The sequence below is a fragment of the Lutra lutra genome, chromosome 12 (genome assembly GCF_902655055.1).
Source record: "Lutra lutra chromosome 12, mLutLut1.2, whole genome shotgun sequence".
Taxonomy (NCBI): Eukaryota; Metazoa; Chordata; class Mammalia; order Carnivora; family Mustelidae; genus Lutra; species Lutra lutra.
Window position 1 is genome coordinate 17,164,454 of NC_062289.1, and position 20,715 is coordinate 17,185,168.

The 20,715-nt window shown below is 40.2% G+C and overlaps 1 protein-coding gene across 2 annotated transcripts in view; it reads right to left on the bottom strand.

Moving 5' to 3' along the window:
- The window catches only part of MALT1 (MALT1 paracaspase), a 66,425-nt gene that overhangs the window by 14,777 nt on the left and 30,933 nt on the right, over positions 1–20,715 (bottom strand). The window contains exons 5-10 of one of the 2 annotated variants that reach the window (XM_047696311.1): positions 19,072–19,250; positions 18,419–18,515; positions 17,431–17,463; positions 14,539–14,565; positions 12,550–12,582; positions 6,642–6,845 (exon numbers count right to left, since the gene is read on the bottom strand). In XM_047696311.1, the coding sequence (XP_047552267.1) occupies positions 6,642–6,845; positions 12,550–12,582; positions 14,539–14,565; positions 17,431–17,463; positions 18,419–18,515; positions 19,072–19,250 (573 nt within the window). The remainder of the gene's footprint in view (positions 1–6,641; positions 6,846–12,549; positions 12,583–14,538; positions 14,566–17,430; positions 17,464–18,418; positions 18,516–19,071; positions 19,251–20,715) is intronic. The other variant, XM_047696312.1, reaches the window with a different exon arrangement.

Below are 20,715 nucleotides of genomic sequence, written 5' to 3' on the forward strand. Positions count from 1 at the left end.
AATATTTGCAAATCATGTATCTAAAAGGATAACTTGTGTCTAGAATACGTAAAGAACTCTTCAATTTGACCATAAAAAGACAAATACCCCCATAAAAAAATGGGCAGAGGACCTGAATAAACATTTCTCCAAAGAGGATATACAAATGCAAGTAAGTACATGAAAAGCAAAACAAAATGATGAGACACCACCTTGCACTTACGGAGGTGGCTATAATAAAAACAGGCAATAACAAGTGCTGGCAAAGATGTAGAAAAAGTGGAAACCTCATTTATTTCTGGTGGGAATGTACAACAGTGCACGCACTTTGGAAAGAGTGAGGCAGTTCCTCAAAAAATTAAACTCAGAATTATCCTATGACCCAGCCAATGCAAGTGCAATCCAAGGTACATATACCCAAGAGAACCAAAAATGTGTGTCCACACAAGAACGTGTACACGAGTGTTCGCAGCAGTGTTATTCACAAGATCCACACAGTTTAAGCAACCGACATGTCCATCTGCTGATGAGTGATGTGGTACGCCCATATAGTGGGTGATTATCCAGCCACAAATATCACGCAACAACACGGATGAACCTTGAAAACATTATGGCATGTAAAAAAAGCCAGACACAAAAGGACATGTATGGAATGATCCCATTCTATGAACTGTCTCAAAGAGGTGAATCCATAAAGCTAGGAAAGTGGATGTGGTGTTGCCAGGGGTGTGGGATAAGGAGGAATGGAGAGTGATGCTAATGGACATGGAGCTTCTTTTTGGGATGATGAAAACGTTCTGCAATTAGGTGACTGATGCACAGCTCTGTGAATATATACTAAAAGCCGCTGAACTGTATACTTCAAAAGAGTAAAATTTATAATTCTTTATCAAGTGCAGGTACCCCTTGCTCTTGAAGTTTGCATCAGACCACTTTGCTTTTATGAAAGACCTACATCAGTATCCACTTTTTTCTTTTCTTTTTTTTTCAGAGATTTTATTTATTTGACAGAGATCACAAGTAGGCAGAGAGGCAGACAGAGAGAGAGAGAGAGAGAAGCAGGCTCCCGACTAAGCAGACAGCCCAATGCGGGGCTCGATCTCAAGACCCTGGGATCATGACCTGAGCTGAAGGCAGAGGCTTTAACCCACTGAGCCACCCAGGTGCCCCTACTGTCCACTTTTGTTACTCAAAAGAAACCCAAAGAGGATTTCTGCTTCGACGAGAAAAGGCAAAAAGTGAAAACAGCGCTGAGTGTGTCTGCGGCCAGCACGAGCCCTGGAGGGGCAGCGCGGCCCCCTTCCCCAGGAACCACACCGGGCAGCTCAGCAGCAGCGCCAGTGCTGTGAGCTGTGTCTGTGAGCCTCTGGGCTTCGCCTCCCTTTGGTGCGTGCATCTGTTAGCAAGATGTATCCTTCAGTAGTAAAGAAGCCTGTCTGGGTCTGGAAACGCTCAGGCACATAGTAAGTGCTTCTTCCCCACAGGCTGTCAGAGGAGCGCTCTGCATGGCCGTAGCGGGGGACCTGCGTACAACATGGGACGCTCCTCCCCATCAGTTTGTTCACAGCTTCTGAAAGCAAGCTCTGCTGATTTCTAACCTTCATGACCCTGCTCCGGTGACTATCTCCTTCCTGTCCACCCAGATCATAACAAGTCCTCTAAGGTCTTCTCAGGCTCAGAACACTCAGCAGGCTATCACCCAGTTTCTGGCTTTCTGACACATGGCAGGCTCGCCCCGCTTTGAAGCCCTGCAGCACCCCTCGGGGACACCCTACAGTTCTTTGTAGGTTTCACTTCTTGCCTAAAAATCACTATAGACATTAATCTTACACACTGTTAGAGATTTTTCATGGTTTTGAAAGGACCTTCATATACATGAACTGATTTTAATCTACATAGCAACCTTTAAATAATTTATATCCTTATTATATTGAGAAAATTAAAAAGATCAAATGACTTGCTTAAAATCATATAGGTGGTAGGTATCTGGACTCTAAAAAGGCATTTTTTTCTCATTATATTAAGTGCCTTCTAACTTTGAGAATATAAATATATTAAGGGACTTCTAATTTTGAGAATATAAATCATGTTCTTTATTTTCTGTATCTCTTTCAACACCTAGCATACTTCTTTATCTGGGCTATGGATATTATAAGAAACACAGTACATGCTTTTTGAATGCATTAAATTAACAGTGCAAACCAATCAGGACAGAGGTAGATGTGGAGAACGTTCTATAAAAAGTCTGATTTGCAGTAGAAATGGCACCATTTCTACAACCGGTATTACCAGCCAGCCGGCCAGAGGGCTTGAGGATTGCCCCCACTGTATCACGTAATGCATCTGTCTCTAATAAGACTTATAACTTGGGAGAAGCACCAACTTCAAGGAAAGGTTCGGCCTCCAGTGACCGGGGAAACCTAAGTGCGGTCCGTTATTTCAGTGCCATATGTCCTGCTCTGCAATCACTGAAACTAAGGCACTTAGAACAAAATACCTTTTGTGCTCCCCAAAATGATTTATGATAAGTGTAAGCATTTTGTATGAAAGTCTACATCCAAATTACATTGTGGGAGATTAAACATTTTTATGTAAAATAAACTAGCCCAAATCATGGTATTTTAAGAACTGCATCTGTAGTACTTATTAATTTAATCGACTATCTCATTACTCAAGGATAGAGGCACAGAATAGGTAACTTTATAAATGACAAAAAATTCAACGTGGTTCAAAACACTATCCTATCAATTAGACCTTTAGGGAATTTTATTTCTGGGGAACATGATTTCCAAGAATATAGTTCATTACAGCTATACATTCTTGTCCATAGAGAAAAGAACCGCTTCGGTGAAGACTGTCCCACTGTGCACCGAGCACCGTGCTCTGAAGATGACCGCGGCCACTGCATCAGCCTACACGGCTCCTCCCCTGTTCACACAAAAGTGCTTTAACTATACGGTTATCATCTCCTCTGATCCTTACGAGACATCTCTCATAACCAGGGAGGTAATATTACCGTCCCCCTTTTACAGATGGAAACACTATAAACAGACACTGACGAATAGTGACAGGGCCAGAATCTGGATGCCGGCCGGGCTGTGCTCCCACTGCACTGTCTCATGGTAACTACCGCTGCCTTTCTAGTAACTTTACTCTCAGAAAATACAAACCATCCGTGTACTAGTTATTCATGGCCTATTACGATCATCTTAAAACCTCCATTTTAAAAAAAAAAAGGAATCTGAGGCTGAACCTTAATATGCAACAACATGGAAGCCGGGTTTCTCTAGTTGAGGCCTGATGTGGAATGCCACCGGGTTCAAATCTCCACGTAAAGTGAAGGAAAGTGGAATTCAGGAAATTACAACAATAGTGGGCCAGGCACCGGGATAATTATTTTATCTTATTTATTCGACGATCACCTCATTATGTTAGTCTACCACTTTGTAAGTCTTTTTAGGCTTATGAAAGTTAACTAACTTGGTTCTAGTTACACACTGGTCAGCAGAAAGGCCAGAGCGTCGGACCTGGGTGAGCTTACTCGAGGCCGCCCTGCTTCGCCACTCAGCTCCGCTGAGCCAAACAACTCCTCTAGAGTAAGTAAGGCTTTGGCCGTATTCTGACCAGGCTCCTTCAACATCCTCCTCCACAAAAGCACGGCAAAGCTGCCGCAAGCGATGAGGGTAGAAAGGCACAGGGTGGGGGAGATATCAAGCCAGTTACTCCCTACCACAGCTACATATGGCAACTGGAAATCTTTATCTCCATTCGTCTGCAAGGACACGTAGCAGAAATCGGTTATTCCTGCTCTTAGAGTATTTCTTAAGTTTATATCTGTTTTAAAAGTGAATTACCTATTTTCTGTTCTTTTGCAGTTTTTGCTTCTTTTACAAACCCACGGGCAACAGGATATAAAAGGGCAAAAACTTGAGTGCATATGCTTTCCCTCTCTGCAGTTGTTCACGCTGGATTTGCTGCGCTCTGCCTCGGCCCCCTCCCCCACGGGATACTAGCCGTGACCTGGGGCTGCCAACTGAAGGTAAAAGTGCAGGAGGAGGGCCTTCCCGTGAGCCTCTACCCCACTGACATTTCATGCAGATGTGCCTGATGTTTAGCATATTCACAATACTTGAAAATATAATGCAGTCACCCTGTTAGGACACCAATCAGTGGGATTTAAGAGCCACCTAGCTTTCGGGATGCCTGGGTGGCTCCGTCGGTTAAGCATCGGACTCTTGGTTTCAGCTTCGGTCCTGGTCTCAGGGTTGTTGAGATCGAGGCTTACACCAGGTTCTGTGCTCAGCACGGAGTCTGCTGAAGAATCTCTCTCCTTTCCTTCTTCCCCCGCATTTCCCCCCTTAAATAAATAAATCTTTCTCAACTACTTTACCAACCTAAACCCTAAGTTGGCTAATATTTTTCCCTTTTGTCTCATTCCTTTCAGTGATGCTTTAGAAGCCTTTCCTGGTACTTTATAAACGGAGATAAATTAAATGCAATAAAAAGAATCAAAACACTATCTTTTTTAAAAAAATATTTTATTTATTGGGGCGCCTGGGTGGCTCAGAGGGTTAAGCCTCTGCCTTCGGCTCAGGTCATGATCTTAGGGTCTTGGGATCGAGCCCTCTGCTCAGCAGGAAGCCTGCTTCCTCCTCTTCTCTCTCTGCCTGCCTCTCTGCCTACTTGTGATCTCTATCAAATAAATAAATAAAATCAAATCTTTAAAAAAATATTTTATTTATTTATTTGACAGAGAGGGATCACAAGTTGGCAGAGAGGCAGGCAGAGAGAGAGGGGGAGGCAGGCTCCCCACTGAGCAGAGAGCCCGATGCGGGGCTCGATCCCAAGACCCTGAGATCATGACCTGAGCCAAGGCAGAGGCTTAACCCACTGAGCCACCCAGGTGCCCCTCAAAACACCATTTTAATTTAGACTAAAAACATATTAAGCAATTGCCAAGAAGGCACATTTATACAGTATATTCTACCATATTTTCGTAAGAAAAATGAATGTCCTCACCCAGAGCTACCACTCTACACACTCATAAACAAGGTTATGTTATTACAACATCAACTTAAGAGTTGAAATCCCAAATTTGAGATATTTACTTTGTTGATTTTTTTGTGTTACAACTGTAATCCTATTATTTTATTTAAGAGGAAACTCACTTAAATAAGATTTTAAGATTCTCCCCATCCCATATACAGTGACATGCTGAATCTTGAGGAAAGAAAAGTTTTTCTTCCATTAAAAATTCTCCTTCGAGACCCATTAGCAATTCCACCAAGCCCACCTCATCGTATCAGTCTAACTATAAATGAAAGGTTAAACTTAGAAATTATTGGGTTGCCTGGGTGGCTCAGTGGGTTGAACCACGGCCTTCAGCTTAGGTCGTGATCCTGGAGTCCTGGGATCGAGCCCCACTTCGGGCTCCCAGCTCTGCGGGGAGTCTGCCTCTTCCTCTGACATTCTCCCCTCTCATGCTCTCATTCTCTCAAGTAAACAAATAAAATCTTTAAAAAAAATAAATAAACTTAGAAATTATTGAAGTAAAATAATTTGAAAGACACAGAAGCTAAACTGATACTTCAACACCAGCATGCCTAACAACAGGCCCGGGGACGCCACTTGGCGGGCAGTCACATGTGACCGCACAGGATCACCGCACGCACAGCCTGGGGGATAACAGCTCCGAGAACCCCGCCGGCTGGCCTTCCATGTGTGCTTCTACCCATTACAAGAAGTAACTTACCAAAGAAATCACTTACTACTGACAGCATATTCTGTCTCTTTAAAAAATCTTTACCATGGGGCGCCTGGGTGGCTCAGTGGGTTAAAGCCTCTGCCTTCGGCTCAGGTCATGGTCCCAGTGACCTGGGATCGAGCCCCACATCGGGCTCTGTGCTCTGCAGGGAGCCTGCTTCCCCCCTCTCTCTATCTGTCTGCCTCTCTGCCTACTTGTGATCTCTGTCAAATAAATAATAAAATCTTTAAAAAAAAAATCTTTACCATATTTGTGGTGCTCTTCACATTTAAATGAGAGAATGAGTAAAACGATTACAAATTTACCATTAGAATTTCTGTGGGGGCCCACCTCTAACTATGTTTGTATAGAGCTTTCGTTTACAAATTGTTTTCATATGCTTCATTCACCAATATATTCTTGCTAAATTCTAGTTCCTTTAAAGACTAGAAAATACTAGGCAATAGTTAGAAGAAGATTAAAACATACAGAATGCACACTTGGTTCCCTTTGTACTACACACACACACAAACACACACACACACACACACAGCAGGATGCTACATATATGTGTATACGATGTGCCATTTGGTCACTGAGCTTCACTGTACTTAAGCTCTTATCAATAAAACACAAAATCAATTAAGACAGGAAAAAAATTCTAGTAAGAACAATATTGTTTTGATAAAATAAGTGACATGAAAGTTAGGACACTGAGCTAATTGTTCACATGGAACTACAGAATGAAGATTAAATCCATCATTTTCACAATTTCAGTTGTAAAATTATTTCACAAACAATTCATTCACAAACTTCAGCTGGATGTGTTTACCATACCTTTCTCTGATTTTTGTCTCTTAACCTAACTTGTATAGTAACAAGTGGATAATTATAAAAACCAAGATTATAAATATCTTACCATATACTCCTTTGTCTAAAAGTAGTAAAAATTCATCCACAGCATTTCGCATCTCATACTCAGTGAGATCCAACAGTGAAACAACTTTGAAATCTAGTTGTCTTAACAAGTTGGTCAATTCATACACATCCACCAATGGCGCTTTAAGCTTGGGGTGCTCCCAGTAATTCATATTTCCTATCAAAAGAGCAACCTTGTCCTTTGCTGTTAAAAAAAAAAAAAAAGAAGAGGGGGGTATTTAGAGGAGGATATAAAGATTAAAGTAAAAACCTATGGAAATGGTATAAATATAATAAAACATATGCTTTACAAATAAGATCTCATTCTTAATTTTATCCTAGATCTATCACTTTATTTAGTAGACCACTTTATATAGTATATAGCATATATACTATATGTAGACCACTTCCTGTAGTATACTGAGGAACACAGGTTGATAAATCAAACAACTGAAACTTATCAATGCTTTCGAGAACCAGGCAAAGGATATTTATGACTCATATGAAGCCTAATGGTAACAAATACTAAATTTATACTTTTATTGAGTTACAACAAAAGAAAAGGATATTCAACTAGGCTTTTAGAGCAAATTTAAACAAGCAATGTTAGTAACTGGGTTCCCATCAAATTAGGTTCTGTTTTACTGACCGTGGAAGATGCTAAAACCAAAAGAATGACCAAAAAGAGGAACAGGACAAATTCTCATCAGAGCAAGCAAGGGGAAAACCAAAGAGGAGAGGAAAGCAGGGACTTAACAAGAACTCTATCTGTATTTTGTCAGTTGATGTGCTATCTCCCTTCGGCTTCTTTAAAAAAAAAAAAAAAAAAAATCCCCTGACCTTCGGGATATGTGAAGACCTTTTGAATGAATATCTTAATAGTTTATTTTCTGACCTTAGTGCAGAGACGTTGCTCAAAGACGTACCCTCATACGAGGCATTTCTCTGTTTCTTAGGGCCAAACAGACCCAAACCGATGCCTTAGAAAGTGCCAGCTAGCTTTACCACGTGTAGAGCATGTCCTGAAATGGCTGTAGAGGGCGGGTCCTCCCAACCACAGCTTTGCTAGTCTGGGGTTAGTGTATAGAGATTGGAGACCGAGCCAGGCCGGGAGGAACAGCGGAGGGCCACAGCGGGGACAGGCAGCACAGGTTCTGGGGTGAACCACGCAGAAGGCTGTAGGGGAACAGCTGACAGGTCATCACCAAACCGGTTGGCTGAGGAGCCGCCGAATGACACAGGCCAGGGCTGGGTGACCAACCTCTGTCGCTTAATGCTGCTCAGTAGTTTCTTTATAAATTATCATGAAGACTACTCTCATGACTGAAATAGGCATAAATAATCCCGTTGCTGACTTGATGTCTGCAATATGGAACTGAATTTCAGATGTTTTAAATCATTAAGTTGATGAAAACTCTTTGGTGAAATTTCTTTCCACAGAAGACTTAAGTCTAGTGTTAAGCCAGGTCTGGAGAAAAACCTGTGCCAACTCTAAAATGGGGCTCTCAGAGTGAAAGAACCCCCACGTTGTGAGACACCTCAGTCCTTTCTTGTCGTGCTATCTTTATTCCACATTCACAGTCTTAGTGGCTTCTTGCAAGTTGCTTATACTTTTTTAATTTTTATTTTTTATAAACATATATTTTTATCCCCAGGGGTACAGGTCTGTGAATCGCCAGGTTGACACACTTCACAGCACTCACCATAGCACATACCTCAAGTTGCTTATTCTAATGAGTAAACATATTTTAGAAAAAAAAAATGAAATGATACTTGAACATTTCTAATTCAGTAAAAGTCACTTCAAGGCCTACATGAGTGATTATCTTTTATCTAAAAGAAAAGGTCAATTATCAAGACTACTTTAAACACAAAGTTTCAGACATAAAGCTTCTACTGAACTGCCTTTAGTTCTAAAAATGACTGGAAAAGTTGAGGACACTCAGGATAGAATTCAACAGGAGGCAGTATGAAACTTAACATTGCCTTTTAAAAAAAACTTCTTCTTAAATAAACTGGACCTGTGCTCTTAGACCAAAGTACCCACTGCATGGCAAACTTAGCTGACTAATCCACAGAAAAAAAAATTCTCAGTGCACTTTCTGTGAGCCCATCAACCCCATCAGAGTTTAGGCCCGTCCATACAGTGACAGATTCGGCACAATGTACCTCAGACTGGGGAAAGTAAGAGAATGTGTGTCTCTGCCTCACACAAACCATGCGGTTCCCAAAGTTATGCAGACAACAAAGTGTCTGTAAATTAGAGAGGGTTTTTTGATGGAATATTATAATTTAATTCTAATATCTGTCCTAGACTATTTTTACTGGCAAAAAACAATTATAAGATATACAACAGAAAAAAAATCACTGGCATCTAGGGGAAAAAGACCAGTTTTCAAATTACGCATGTTTTTGCTAATGTCAATTCTTTATTCATGGATTTAGTCATCTGGTTAGAAAGAATAGTCGGTACAGTTTACAGAAGGCCCAGGTTCAATAATTCAAGAACTCTGTGGCTCAAAATATGAGTAGCAGCAGTGGCCAGCGCTCTTTAAAAAAAATTTCCCCAATGACAGTGAACAGCCAATTCCTAAAATGTCTTAGAGCATTTTCTTGAGTGCAATGGTAATAAAGATGATGGGTAAGCAAATCTTACCTTGCCCAACCTGCTTGTGAACAGTTCCTGAACGACAGGCCAACTGGGGTGCATTTGGAATAGAGATGCAGACCACAGTGGTCAACGTAAGAGATGACAAAGACCCATTCCAGGAATTGGTTGTAGAGAGGAAAAGGAAAAGCCAGACTTTAGAGATACCACAGAGAAAGAAGCGGTAAAATGCGAAGTGGGAGAGATAAGGGCAAGGAATCAAAGACAATTTCAAAATAGCAACTACATAAGCAATTCGTGATGGCTTGCAAGTGATAAAATAGATGGAAGAAATCTTCTGAAGGAAAAAAACACTTACTGTAAGAGCCACCCACCACTTCTTGAACACAAACCATTTATTGGAAAAAGGAAACAAAAATGCCAGTTGATTAAGCAACAGAATAATAAAACCACTTCAGAAAGGTATTTTAACTACATGATCCCAGGCATCTTCCAAAGCTTAATGCAATGTATTCTGCAAAAACTGGTACAATGCTACAGTCTTAATTCCACCTGTAATTATGTGTGTTACTCATCCTATCTCATCCAAAATAAATAATATTCTTAACTACCTGGAAAGGAACCTGGTGCAGATTAAGTGCTATTTAGGTATTTGTTAAGTAAAAAAACCTGTTGACTATCAAAAATTGAGTATTAGCATCAAATCTGATGGAATATACAGTCCTTGTTGGTCTGCACAAAATCTTTTAATCTCTACATCCTACAAAGTAAAGTCCAAGCCTACCTCTCCAGATGCAGTAGAAGGCAGCGACCTCCAAGGAGCCACGCTATCCTTCCTTGCCCTCAAGGGTACAGACCCGCACCCCAGCTCCCACCCTGAATCTGGGCTGCCCTGTGACTGATTTTCTCTGAACAACACAGTTTGGTGTGACACCTGCCAGTTCGTCTAAACCTCAGGAAATCTGGACGACTCCCACTTTTGAGGCCCAGACACCATGTAAAGAAAAAAATTTAGGTACATGGCAAGACCACGTGGGTAAGGAGGGGAGGATGGGGAAGGGGAGGGAAAGTGAAGTAGGCCTAAGGTTGTACAATGAACGGGAAGACAGAGGAGTACAAGCCCCTTTTAAGGGGGTAGCCACTATTTAGCACAGCTACCCCTCAAAAGAACCTAGCAATCTAAATTTTGATATAACACCTGGTTAGTGATGACTGATTCTGTTAAAAAATACTGTATGGACTGCCCTTCCCACCCCACCACCCCCACACACATAAAGGTTACCCAGTTTATGCCCGTTTCTCTGTGGCCTGTGGTAATCTCATGTATGCCACCGCTTGGTTTGAATTTCCATCTCTGCGCTGAGGAGGCTCATAACTCTACCACTAGCCCTAGCCCTGGCCGCCCCCTTCAAGCTCCAGATCCATGTCCACAACTGCCCACTGTACATCTTCACCTCGATGTGCTCAAATATCTCAAGCAGGTTAGGTCCCAAACGGATAGTCATCTAGCCTCTGAATCTTGCTTTCCATTCTGTATTCTCGAACTCAGTGAGCTCTTGGTTAGGCTGGCCCACCTAGTGGGCCAACCAGCAATCTGAGCAGGCCTGGTGATTCCTCTCTACTTTTTATGCCCTATAGCAAGATAATGAGAATAGCTTACTGATTCTATCGCCTAAAGGTCTTCTGAGTCGGCTCTGTCTTCTGCGTTCGCATTGGTACTATCCTAGTTTGGATTCCCATGATTTCTGACCTCAACTACTGCCAACAGTCTCTGAATTTTTCCTCCTAACCAAAACATCGTCTCCCTCCAGTTTACTTTCTCCGTCCATACAAGACTGGCCTTTCAGAGACAAATCACAGGCCTCTATCCACAAGTTTCCTTCTAGTGGCTTGCATGAGAAACGGGCTCCTCAAGGGCTGGCGTCCTCCACCTTCTCTCCCACTTTCTCTTTGTGCCCCAGGACTATGTGTGACTTGCAGTTCCCACAAGACAGCACACTGGCTCACTCTCTACAATGCTCTGACTGCGATGTCATGCTTCCTGTCTGGAAGGTCCTTCTAGTCATCGTTTTCTTTCAGATCTTTTAAGTAATATCTAAACACAAGGTGGGGCTTGAACTCATAACCCCGAGATCAAGAGTCGCAAGCTCCACTGACTGAGCCAGCCAGGTGCCCCTCTACTTTTCATAAAGCTGCTAGCACTGCAACCTCTCTGCGGCTTCTTCCACCTCTAACCTCACTAATAGACTGCATTAACCGCTTCTGTGTAACAGGTAAGTTTCCTGTTTACCTAGTTGTATGCATGCTGCCAAAACAAAATCACTCCCTAGAAGCTGACTAGGTCCCAGAAACTGAATTCATCATCTTTTTCAGCTCCCTGTTTACAACTTCTTTTACAAATATCCAAAATAAAACATTTGGTCTCACTGTCATTTAAATATTTATAATGTCAAATTAAAATGTCTTGAATCTCTTCATGACCACCATAAAAGCATTATAATGTTGCATTTTGACCAAGTATTTTATTTTCCTTATCCATTTATTTTTTAAAAGGATTTTATTTATTCGACAGAGAGAGACAGAAAGAGAGGGAACACAAGCAAGATAAATAGGAGAGGGAGAAGCAGGCTTTCCGCTGAGCAGGGAGCCTGATGTGGGGCTCAATCCCAGGACCCTGGGAACATGATCTGAGCCAATGGCAGATGCTTAATGACTTGACTGAGTCACCCAGCAGCCCTTATTTACTTACTTTAAAAAACTTTTTATTTATTCATTTTGGGGGGTGGGCACCTGGGTGGCTCAGTTGTTAAGCAGCTGTCTTCAGCTCAGGTCATGATCCCAGGGTCCTGGCATCAAGCCCTGCATCGGTCTCCCTGCTCAGCAGAAAGCCTGCTTTTCCCTCTCCCTCTGCTCGCTGCTCTGCCTACTTGTGCTCTCTCTCTATCTCTCTGTTAAATAAATAAATAAAATATTGAGAGAGAGAGAGAGAGAAAGCCTGCAAGTCGGGTGGGGAGGGCAGAAGGAAAGGAGAGAGAGAATCTCAAGCAGATTCTGTGAGTCACAACCTGAGCTGAAACCAGGAGTTGGACGGCCAACTGAATGAGCCACCCAGGCGCCCCTATTTTGACCAAGCATTTAATTAATTTATTTGTTAAGTAGGCGTGGGGCCCAATGGGGCATGGGGTTTGAACTCTTGACCCTGAGATTGAGCCCTCAGCTCAATCAAGTGTGAGTCACACACTTATCTGACGAATAAGCCACCTAGGCAGCCCTTGACCAAGCATTTCAAAGCTCTACTCACCCAAAGGCTGATCAGCTGTTTGCTCTTTATTGTCTACAAAAACATAAAAATATAAAAAAGAGAAGGTGTTAGCGTCCATGATACAAATATCAGCAGGGTTAAAGACACACTGAAACAAGGAACAATAACATCAGCAGCATCAAAAGACAGAATGTGGTTTCCTAACAGCTAAATAATAATTTTAGTATTTTCAGATTCTTGATAAACATACCTGCATGGACAGAGTAGAATCAGGACAAGGGAATGTTTTCAGTAATTAATGACCACAGCTTGGGTAGTAATCCTTAATATGCTAGGGAGAACTCAGTCTGGAAATGGTGGGTGGTGGTATTAAGCAGTGACAGGAATGGTTAGCAGCTGCTAAAGGCTTGCCTGGTACTATTCTATGCACTTCGAATATAATGGATTTAAGTAAGCCTCACCTTGTCGATGAGGTACACACTCCCTCCACTATACAGACAAGGACTCTGAGGCACAGAGGGATTGAGTTATTTGCTCGAAGTAACTGAGCTAGTCTCACTCCACAGTCCTCGTTCTTTGCCATCTACACACATAAAATGAAAAACCTCCCATCCTGGGGACCATGCAGCAAAAGATGCAGGAAAAGATGGGAGTTGAGTCAGTAGTGTGTCTTCTATTATAGACAGGGTAACTCTTTTTGCATTCTTAATAATATATCTAATTATTGTAGTCTATTAAAATATTAAAAGTTCGTTTAAAAAAATTCTTTTTTTCAAAGACTTAGTGTTGGGGGCATCTCTTGATTCCTGTTGTATAAGGATATAATGAAAGTGAGGGCCAGGAAAATCTTAGAAGCTTAGTGGTGGTTTCTTGCAGAAGTTTTCCTGATAGTTTTCACAATGCTCGCTGTACAGCAAGAAATAAGAGACCAACTTAGGAAAGGAGGATTCTAACTAGACTAAGAGAAACAGCTAGCTACATCACTGCATGGGTCTGGATGTCTGAAGCACATGTCCCCATGAGCACCGCCACAGGACAGCACACGGGTAACGGAGGCCTTCCAGGTTGTCTCATTAGCATCTGTGTAATGGGGACAGACTGATCATCACTGACGGTAACAGATGTTTATTAGTAAAATATGGGCACGAAACTAAGCAGACCAGTTATGGTGCTAAAACAATGAGAAATAACATATTGGGAATACAAAGGATCGCTGTAAGTATTAAATGATGTAACTGCCTTCTTCACTGCTTGGGGAAGGGTTAGTTTCAGAGTATCCTCCCAGGTTCCATCACTGCCTTTCAGGATCTCAGGCCCATGCTGATGCCCCCGTCTTTACAAGGTCCTCAGTATTACTATGCCTTTCATCAAAGCTAAGGCTTTCCCTTTAGTTTCACCTGCTCAAAATCGGATTAAAACTGGCCAACATGATGAATACTTCTGCAGTGAGTCTTTTTTCTTTTTCTTTTTTTTTTTTTTTTTTAAGATTTCATTTATTTGAGAGAGAGAGGGAGATAGTGATAGCATGAGTGGGGGGTAGGTGTCCGGAAGAGAGAGAAGCAGGCTCCCTGCTGAGCAAGGGGCCTGAAGTGGGGCTCGATCCCAGGACCCCAGGATCATGACTTGCAGCGAAGGCAGATGTTTAACTGACTGAGTCACCCTGGCGCCTCTGCTGTCTGTCTCTTGGTGGTCCATGGCCACCTATTTCTCTGCACGGCACCAACGATGCTCACTCACACCCCTTGTACTTCAGATAAAGGCACTCCATTAACTGCCTTTTTATGACATAGATCATACACAATGATGAAAATATACATTGATATTTTCTGTAGCTGCAGTATATTTATTTTTCTGTAGTCTTATAATCTAGAATATTTTTAATATTTTCACTCGCATGAATTTATCCCTCATGTAAGTACTAATTTCAACCCTAATTGTATTATTTTAATAAAGAAAAAATTTACTCGTATTATTATAGCAAAAGAATATCTATTGTATTCAAGCTAATGTGTTGTTTGTCTTACTCACCAGGATGTCCAAGATTATTTAATTCATCTAAAATGAAGTAAGAGAAAATAGATTAGTTTTAAATAATTGAACAGACAATTTAGCACAAATAGTAAGACTAATCAGAGAAGTAGGTTTCGAGCTATTAAATCAGGTTATAATATTTCATTAGTTTAGAACTTGTCAAATGCCTTCATGGAGAAGCCATGCCACTACCAAGCATGAAAGGATGCTACTGTGGATTTGGTGCAGGGCTTCTGAGCTATCGCTACTTCCATTAAGTGACAAAAAGCTGAATGGACTCATTCATTGTTTCTTCAAAGTTTTAGATATTCTGGCCTTTTAGAATAGAATAGGTCTGTGGCCTCAATGGTAAACTTCGTGAAACTAAGAAACAATCTCCTATGATTTTTTTTTTTTTAAGATTTTATCTATTTGACAGAGAGAGAGATCACAAGGAGAGAGAGAGAGAGAGAGAGAGGAGGAGGCAGGCTCCCTGCCTAGCAGAGAGCCTGATGTGGGACTTGATCCCAGAACCCTGAGATCAGGACCTGAGCTGAAGGCAGAGGCTTAACTCACTGAGCCACCCAGGCAGCCCTGATTTTTTCTTTTTAAATAAACTTTTAGTTTTAAAATAGTTTGAGATTTATAGAATTAATGTGAAGACAGTAAAGAAGAGTTCCTGTATACACCTATACCCAGCCTCCCTACTTTAACATCTTCTGTTTAGTAGAGCGTAAGGTGAGCGTAAGGTGTATTTGTCACAACTAATGAACCATTAATGTCCTTTTTTCCTCTGGGACCCCATGCAGAACACATTACATTTTCTTATGTCTCCTCGGGCTCTTTGTTGTGGCCATTTGAGGCTTTCCCTGCTTCTGATGGCCTTGGCAGCTGTGAAGGTTACTGGTAGGGATTTTGTGGAAAGTCTCTCACTTTGGATTAGTTGATGCTTTTCTCATGCTCAGACTGGTGGAATGTGTGTTTGGAGGTACAGTGGTTCCAGAATCATTAACCCGTACTCTCCGACTAAAGGACAGATAAAATCATCTAAGCAAATACCCATGACACTAGAGCCATCTCTTTTTCCTTTACAAATCTTAAGATGCAAATTAACACTAACAATAAATTAGAAATATTATGCTGTTGCTAAGATGTCACAGAGGAACTTATTCTTATCTGCCATGTAAAGTCAACCGAAGAGCATCATCAAATTGTACAGGGCTCTGTACAATTTCTCTGGCCTCTTGTCTCATAGACTGCATTCATTTCTAGTTACTTCGGTCAGCACCTTGTTCTTCCTTCCCCTCTTCACTGACGCTGCTGCATACATTTGTAACGCATTTAGATTCTTTGGTCACATTCTGCATTCCATCCTGGGAATCCCCCCTCCCCTGACCTCCTACTAAATGACTTGCATACATGTATTCACCATTATAATGATCATAAAGAATAGTTTCACTGCCCTAAAAAAAAAAAAAAAAAAAAAGTCCTGAACTTCACTTATTTAATCCCCATCTTTTGTCCTGACCAAATATCTTTAACGAAATACATAAAGTGAGATAAGTAATATGTTCTGCAGGTTAAAAAAAATATGATATAGGACACTGTAAATGGTATGCGTCAATCCATTAATTATAAAGCATCTCAAATTTTATACTTTTTTTAGAAAGAAAAGTTGGCTCTAATTCTCTCATTTGAAATTTTTGAGGTAGTTTCATAGTTGGATCTTCATCTCTAAGCGGGCTGAATTTGACAGTGTGTTTGCTACTGTAAAAACTAGAGAGGAAATCAGGTGAAGAAACAGCACAGCAAGGCAGTAATTTCCATGCATCACCCTGAAGCCAAACAGCAGTGCTAGTTTGTATTTGTTCTTAGAAATACCCAACTTTGGAAAGTTTAAAAATCATGCAATTAGGCAAAAACGAAGTAAGAGAAGTTAGAGGAGCTTGTTAGGATTTCTTCACATAGCTTCCCTCCTGTAAGGCCCCTAGAGACAACAGGATTGGAATCCCCTTTACGCTAGAGAATTCTTGTTCAAAAGTATGCATTAGGACAAAAACAGTAATGACAGTATTTCAGTGTGACACCATACAGATACAAAAGACAGGAAAACCCAGGAAACAAAAGATTTAACGTTTTTTTTACTTTACCCAAGTAGACCCCAAGATTATGTAATATTTTAAAGAAGCAGAAATTGAAAAAATACTTTGCTATCTACAAATCAAATTCTGTAAAACAATGTGATATATTAAGGGAAGGTAACTTGAGTATTAAAATGTACTCATTAAAACTTATGTACAATCTTTGAGTAATTAAAACAAATTTAAAAGCTTATGTTGAAACAGATTTTCCAGTTTTTTATATATATTATTGTAAAGATAATATGGTAGATTAATCTATAGACTTGTAGTTTCGAAAAAATGGTTCTTACTAATTTTATGCTGAAATAGTAATATTAGGTACTTGATAAAACATGTGTTTAACAAGAAATTGCCTGTCCTGAAACTCTCAAAGAAGCCACATTCGCATTTGAACAGCATATAATTGTGGCTAAAAGGGTGGCTAAAATCTTAAATGATTATCCATGATAGTACAGCTTTCCATTTTTTTAAATAAATTTTATAAAGATAAAAATTAACATTAAGAATAAATTGTAAAATCTCTCTATTCATAAGATGTACAGAAATGCTATTCTTATTTGCAATAGAAAGTCAATGGAAAATTAGATACTTTATTAATGTGTTGGTTTAATAGCATCCCTGGCAATTTACAAATCCTGAGACTCAGTGAAATTACTTTCTTATAGCTAGTATTTTTTCCATCACTGCACGCAGCAGGCTAGAGCACACCACCAATCCCCAGGGAACCAGCATGCAGGATATGTGGTTTCAAACCAAAGGATTACACTACCTTCAGTGCACTCCACTGCCTCATCTGTTCTTCCTTGTTCCAGAGAAAACAAATGTGAACATACTGTAATTCATGATCTTAGGAACGGCAGCCATCAGGTAAACAAAGAAACGAATGTCATAGAAATATGTTGGCAAACCAACATATGCATCAACCCTCCTACTGCTGACAACCTAACTATAAATGCATTAGGCTTAAAGAGAGCAAACTCCCACATTATGAACTTTATAATGGGACTGTTAATTAATGATCATTCTTTCCTTTCCATGTCTGTGATGCTTGGTTTTTAAAAGTGGTTTTTTTTTTTGGGCGCCTGGGTGGCTCAGTGGGTTAAGCCTCTGCCTTCGGCTCAGGTCATGATCCCAGGGTCCTGGGATCGAGGCCCGCATCGGGCTCTCTGCTCAGCGGGGAGCCTGCTTTCTCCTCTCTCTCTCTATGCCTGCCTCTCTGCCTACTTGTGATCCCTCTCTCTCTGTTTCAAATAAATAAATAAAATCTTTAAAAAAAATAATAGTGTTTTTTTATTTTAATTTTTTTTTTAAAGATTTTATTTATTTTATTTGACAGACAGAGACCACAAGTAGGCAGAGAGGCAGGCAGAGAGAGAGGAGGAAGCAGGCTCCCCGCCGAGCGGAGAGCCCGATGCGGGGCTCGATCCCAGGACCCTGGGATCATGACCTGAGCCGAAGGCAGAGGCCTTAACCCTCTGAGCCACCCAGGCGCCCCTTAAAAGTGTTTTAATAAGAATCTTTTCCCACTTAAATCAAGTTTTTTGTAACTAAAGTTTTAAAGAAAACTTTTTTTGCCACAAATGTTTATGATTGTGAGTTCAATATGTATTCTCTCAAATTTCTACATAAAAAAGATAACTGGCTATTTAACATGACACTAAATAGAATGGGATAAAAAGCAGAATTTCCATTGCTTTAATGTTTCATTTTATATAACTTATACTCCACTTGAGAGAACACTGAGTAAGATGGCTTACCTATGATGATTTCTACCTTCTTGCTATCTTGACTGTCTCGATCATTATATACATGACACCAGTAGGTTCCCTGATGTTCCAGATCCACATAAGGTACCTGTTATCAATATCAGAACACACATACACACACACACATTTCCTTTCAATTTAATTTTAACTGGCTTGGAGAGAAACTTATTTTGAATTAGGAAAAAAACCTAGAACATTTTAGTGGACTTTAGACATTCTTAGATTATTTCCATTTATTAGATTAAACATTAGCAGGCAAATGATACAATGATTCTAATAATGGTGAGTTAGGTGTAGTACTACTGGACATTTTAAGGATTTTATTTTGGAGTCATCTCTTCACCCAACACAGGGCTTAAACTCATAACCTCGTAATGAAGAGCTACACACTCCACGGACTGAGCCAGCCAGGCGCCCCATCTGACATTTTACTGTAAGCCCTTACACGTGGGCTAGTGTTTTATTCCAGGACTTTTGTGAATATAAGAATGAGTTAATACTGAATAACAAGAGACTAGAACTGAAAATAAGGTAAACATTAAAATACCCCAACGAATATGAAATTTAATGTTTGTCTTAATTTTCAATTATACTACTTATTTTATATATCAACACAAAAAATACCCAAATGACCAACTTTTTACCATGTATAGCTTTTTGGTCTCATGTAGTAACGGTGATTCATTTTTGAACCACTGGTAGTGAGGAATGGGGCTTCCAACAGCAACACACTGTAAGACCAACGTGTTGCCAGGCATCAGCTTTTGGGACCTTGGTTCAACGCAGATTTGCAACCTGGATTCAGAGACGCCATCCACACTTCCTTAAATTAAAAAAAAAAAAAAAAATCAATGAACATAAATAAAATCTCTAGGTTAGTAAGAAAAATTTCCCTCCTTCAGCTAAAACAAACAAAAAAACCAAAGAAGGTGTTTTCAAGCTAATATTTTTTATTATCCTTAACAGTACCTCCTAAAACTATGTTTCATGAAAGTGTGACACTTTTAAAAATACTAGATGTTCTGTGGATAAAAGGATGCTGCAGACAAGTACATTTAGAAAATTCTGGGTTACATCTATATGTTGCCTACAAGAAACTCATCTTAAACCTGAAGACACCTCCAGATTTAAAGTGAGGGGGTGGAAAAGAATTTACCATGCTAATGGACATCAGAAGAAAGCAGGAGAGGCAATCCTTATATCAGATCAATTAGATTTTAAGCCAAAGACTACAATAAGAGATGAGGAAGGACACTATATCATACTCAAAGGAACTATCCAACAAGAAGATCTAACAATTTTAAATATCTATGCCCCTAACGTGGGAGCAGCCAACTATATAAACCAATTAATAACAAAATCAAAGAAACATATCAACAATAATACAATAATAGTAGGGGACTTTAACACTCCCCTCACTGAAATGGACAGATCATCCAAGCAAAAGATCAACAAGGAAATCAAGGCCTTAAATGACACACTGGACCAGATGGACATCACAGATATATTCAGAACATTTCATCCCAAAGCAACAGAATACACATTCTTTTCTAGTGCACATGGAACATTCTCCAGAATAGATCACATTCTTGGTCCTAAATCAGGTCTCAACCGTTATCAAAAGATTGGAATCATTCCCTGCATATTTTCAGACCACAATGCTCTGAAGCTAGAACTCAATCACAAGAGGAAATTTGGAAAGAACCCAAATACATGGAGACTAAACAGCATCCTTCTAAAGAATGAATGGGTCAACCAGGAAATTAAAGAAGAATTGAAAAAATTCATGGAAACAAATGATAATGAAAACACAACGGTTCAAAATCTGTGGGACACAACAAAGGCAGTCCTGAGAGGAAAATATATAGCGGTACAAGCCTTTCTCAAGAAACAAGAAAGGTCTCAGGTACACAACCTAACCCTACACCTAAAGGAGCTGGAGAAAGAACAAGAAAGAAACCCTAAACCCAGCAGGAGAAGAGAAATCATAAAGATCAGAGCAGAAATCAATGAAATAGAAACCAAAAAAACAATAGAACAAATCAACGAAACTAGGAGCTGGTTCTTTGAAAGAATTAATAAGATTGATAAACCCCTGGCCAGACTTATCAAAAAGAAAAGAGAGAGGACCCAAATAAGTAAAATCATGAATGAAAGAGGAGAGATCACAACGAACACCAAAGAAATACAGACAATTTTAAGAACATACTATGAGCAACTCTACGCCAACAAATTTGACAATCTGGAAGAAATGGATGCATTCCTAGAGACATATAAACTACCACAAC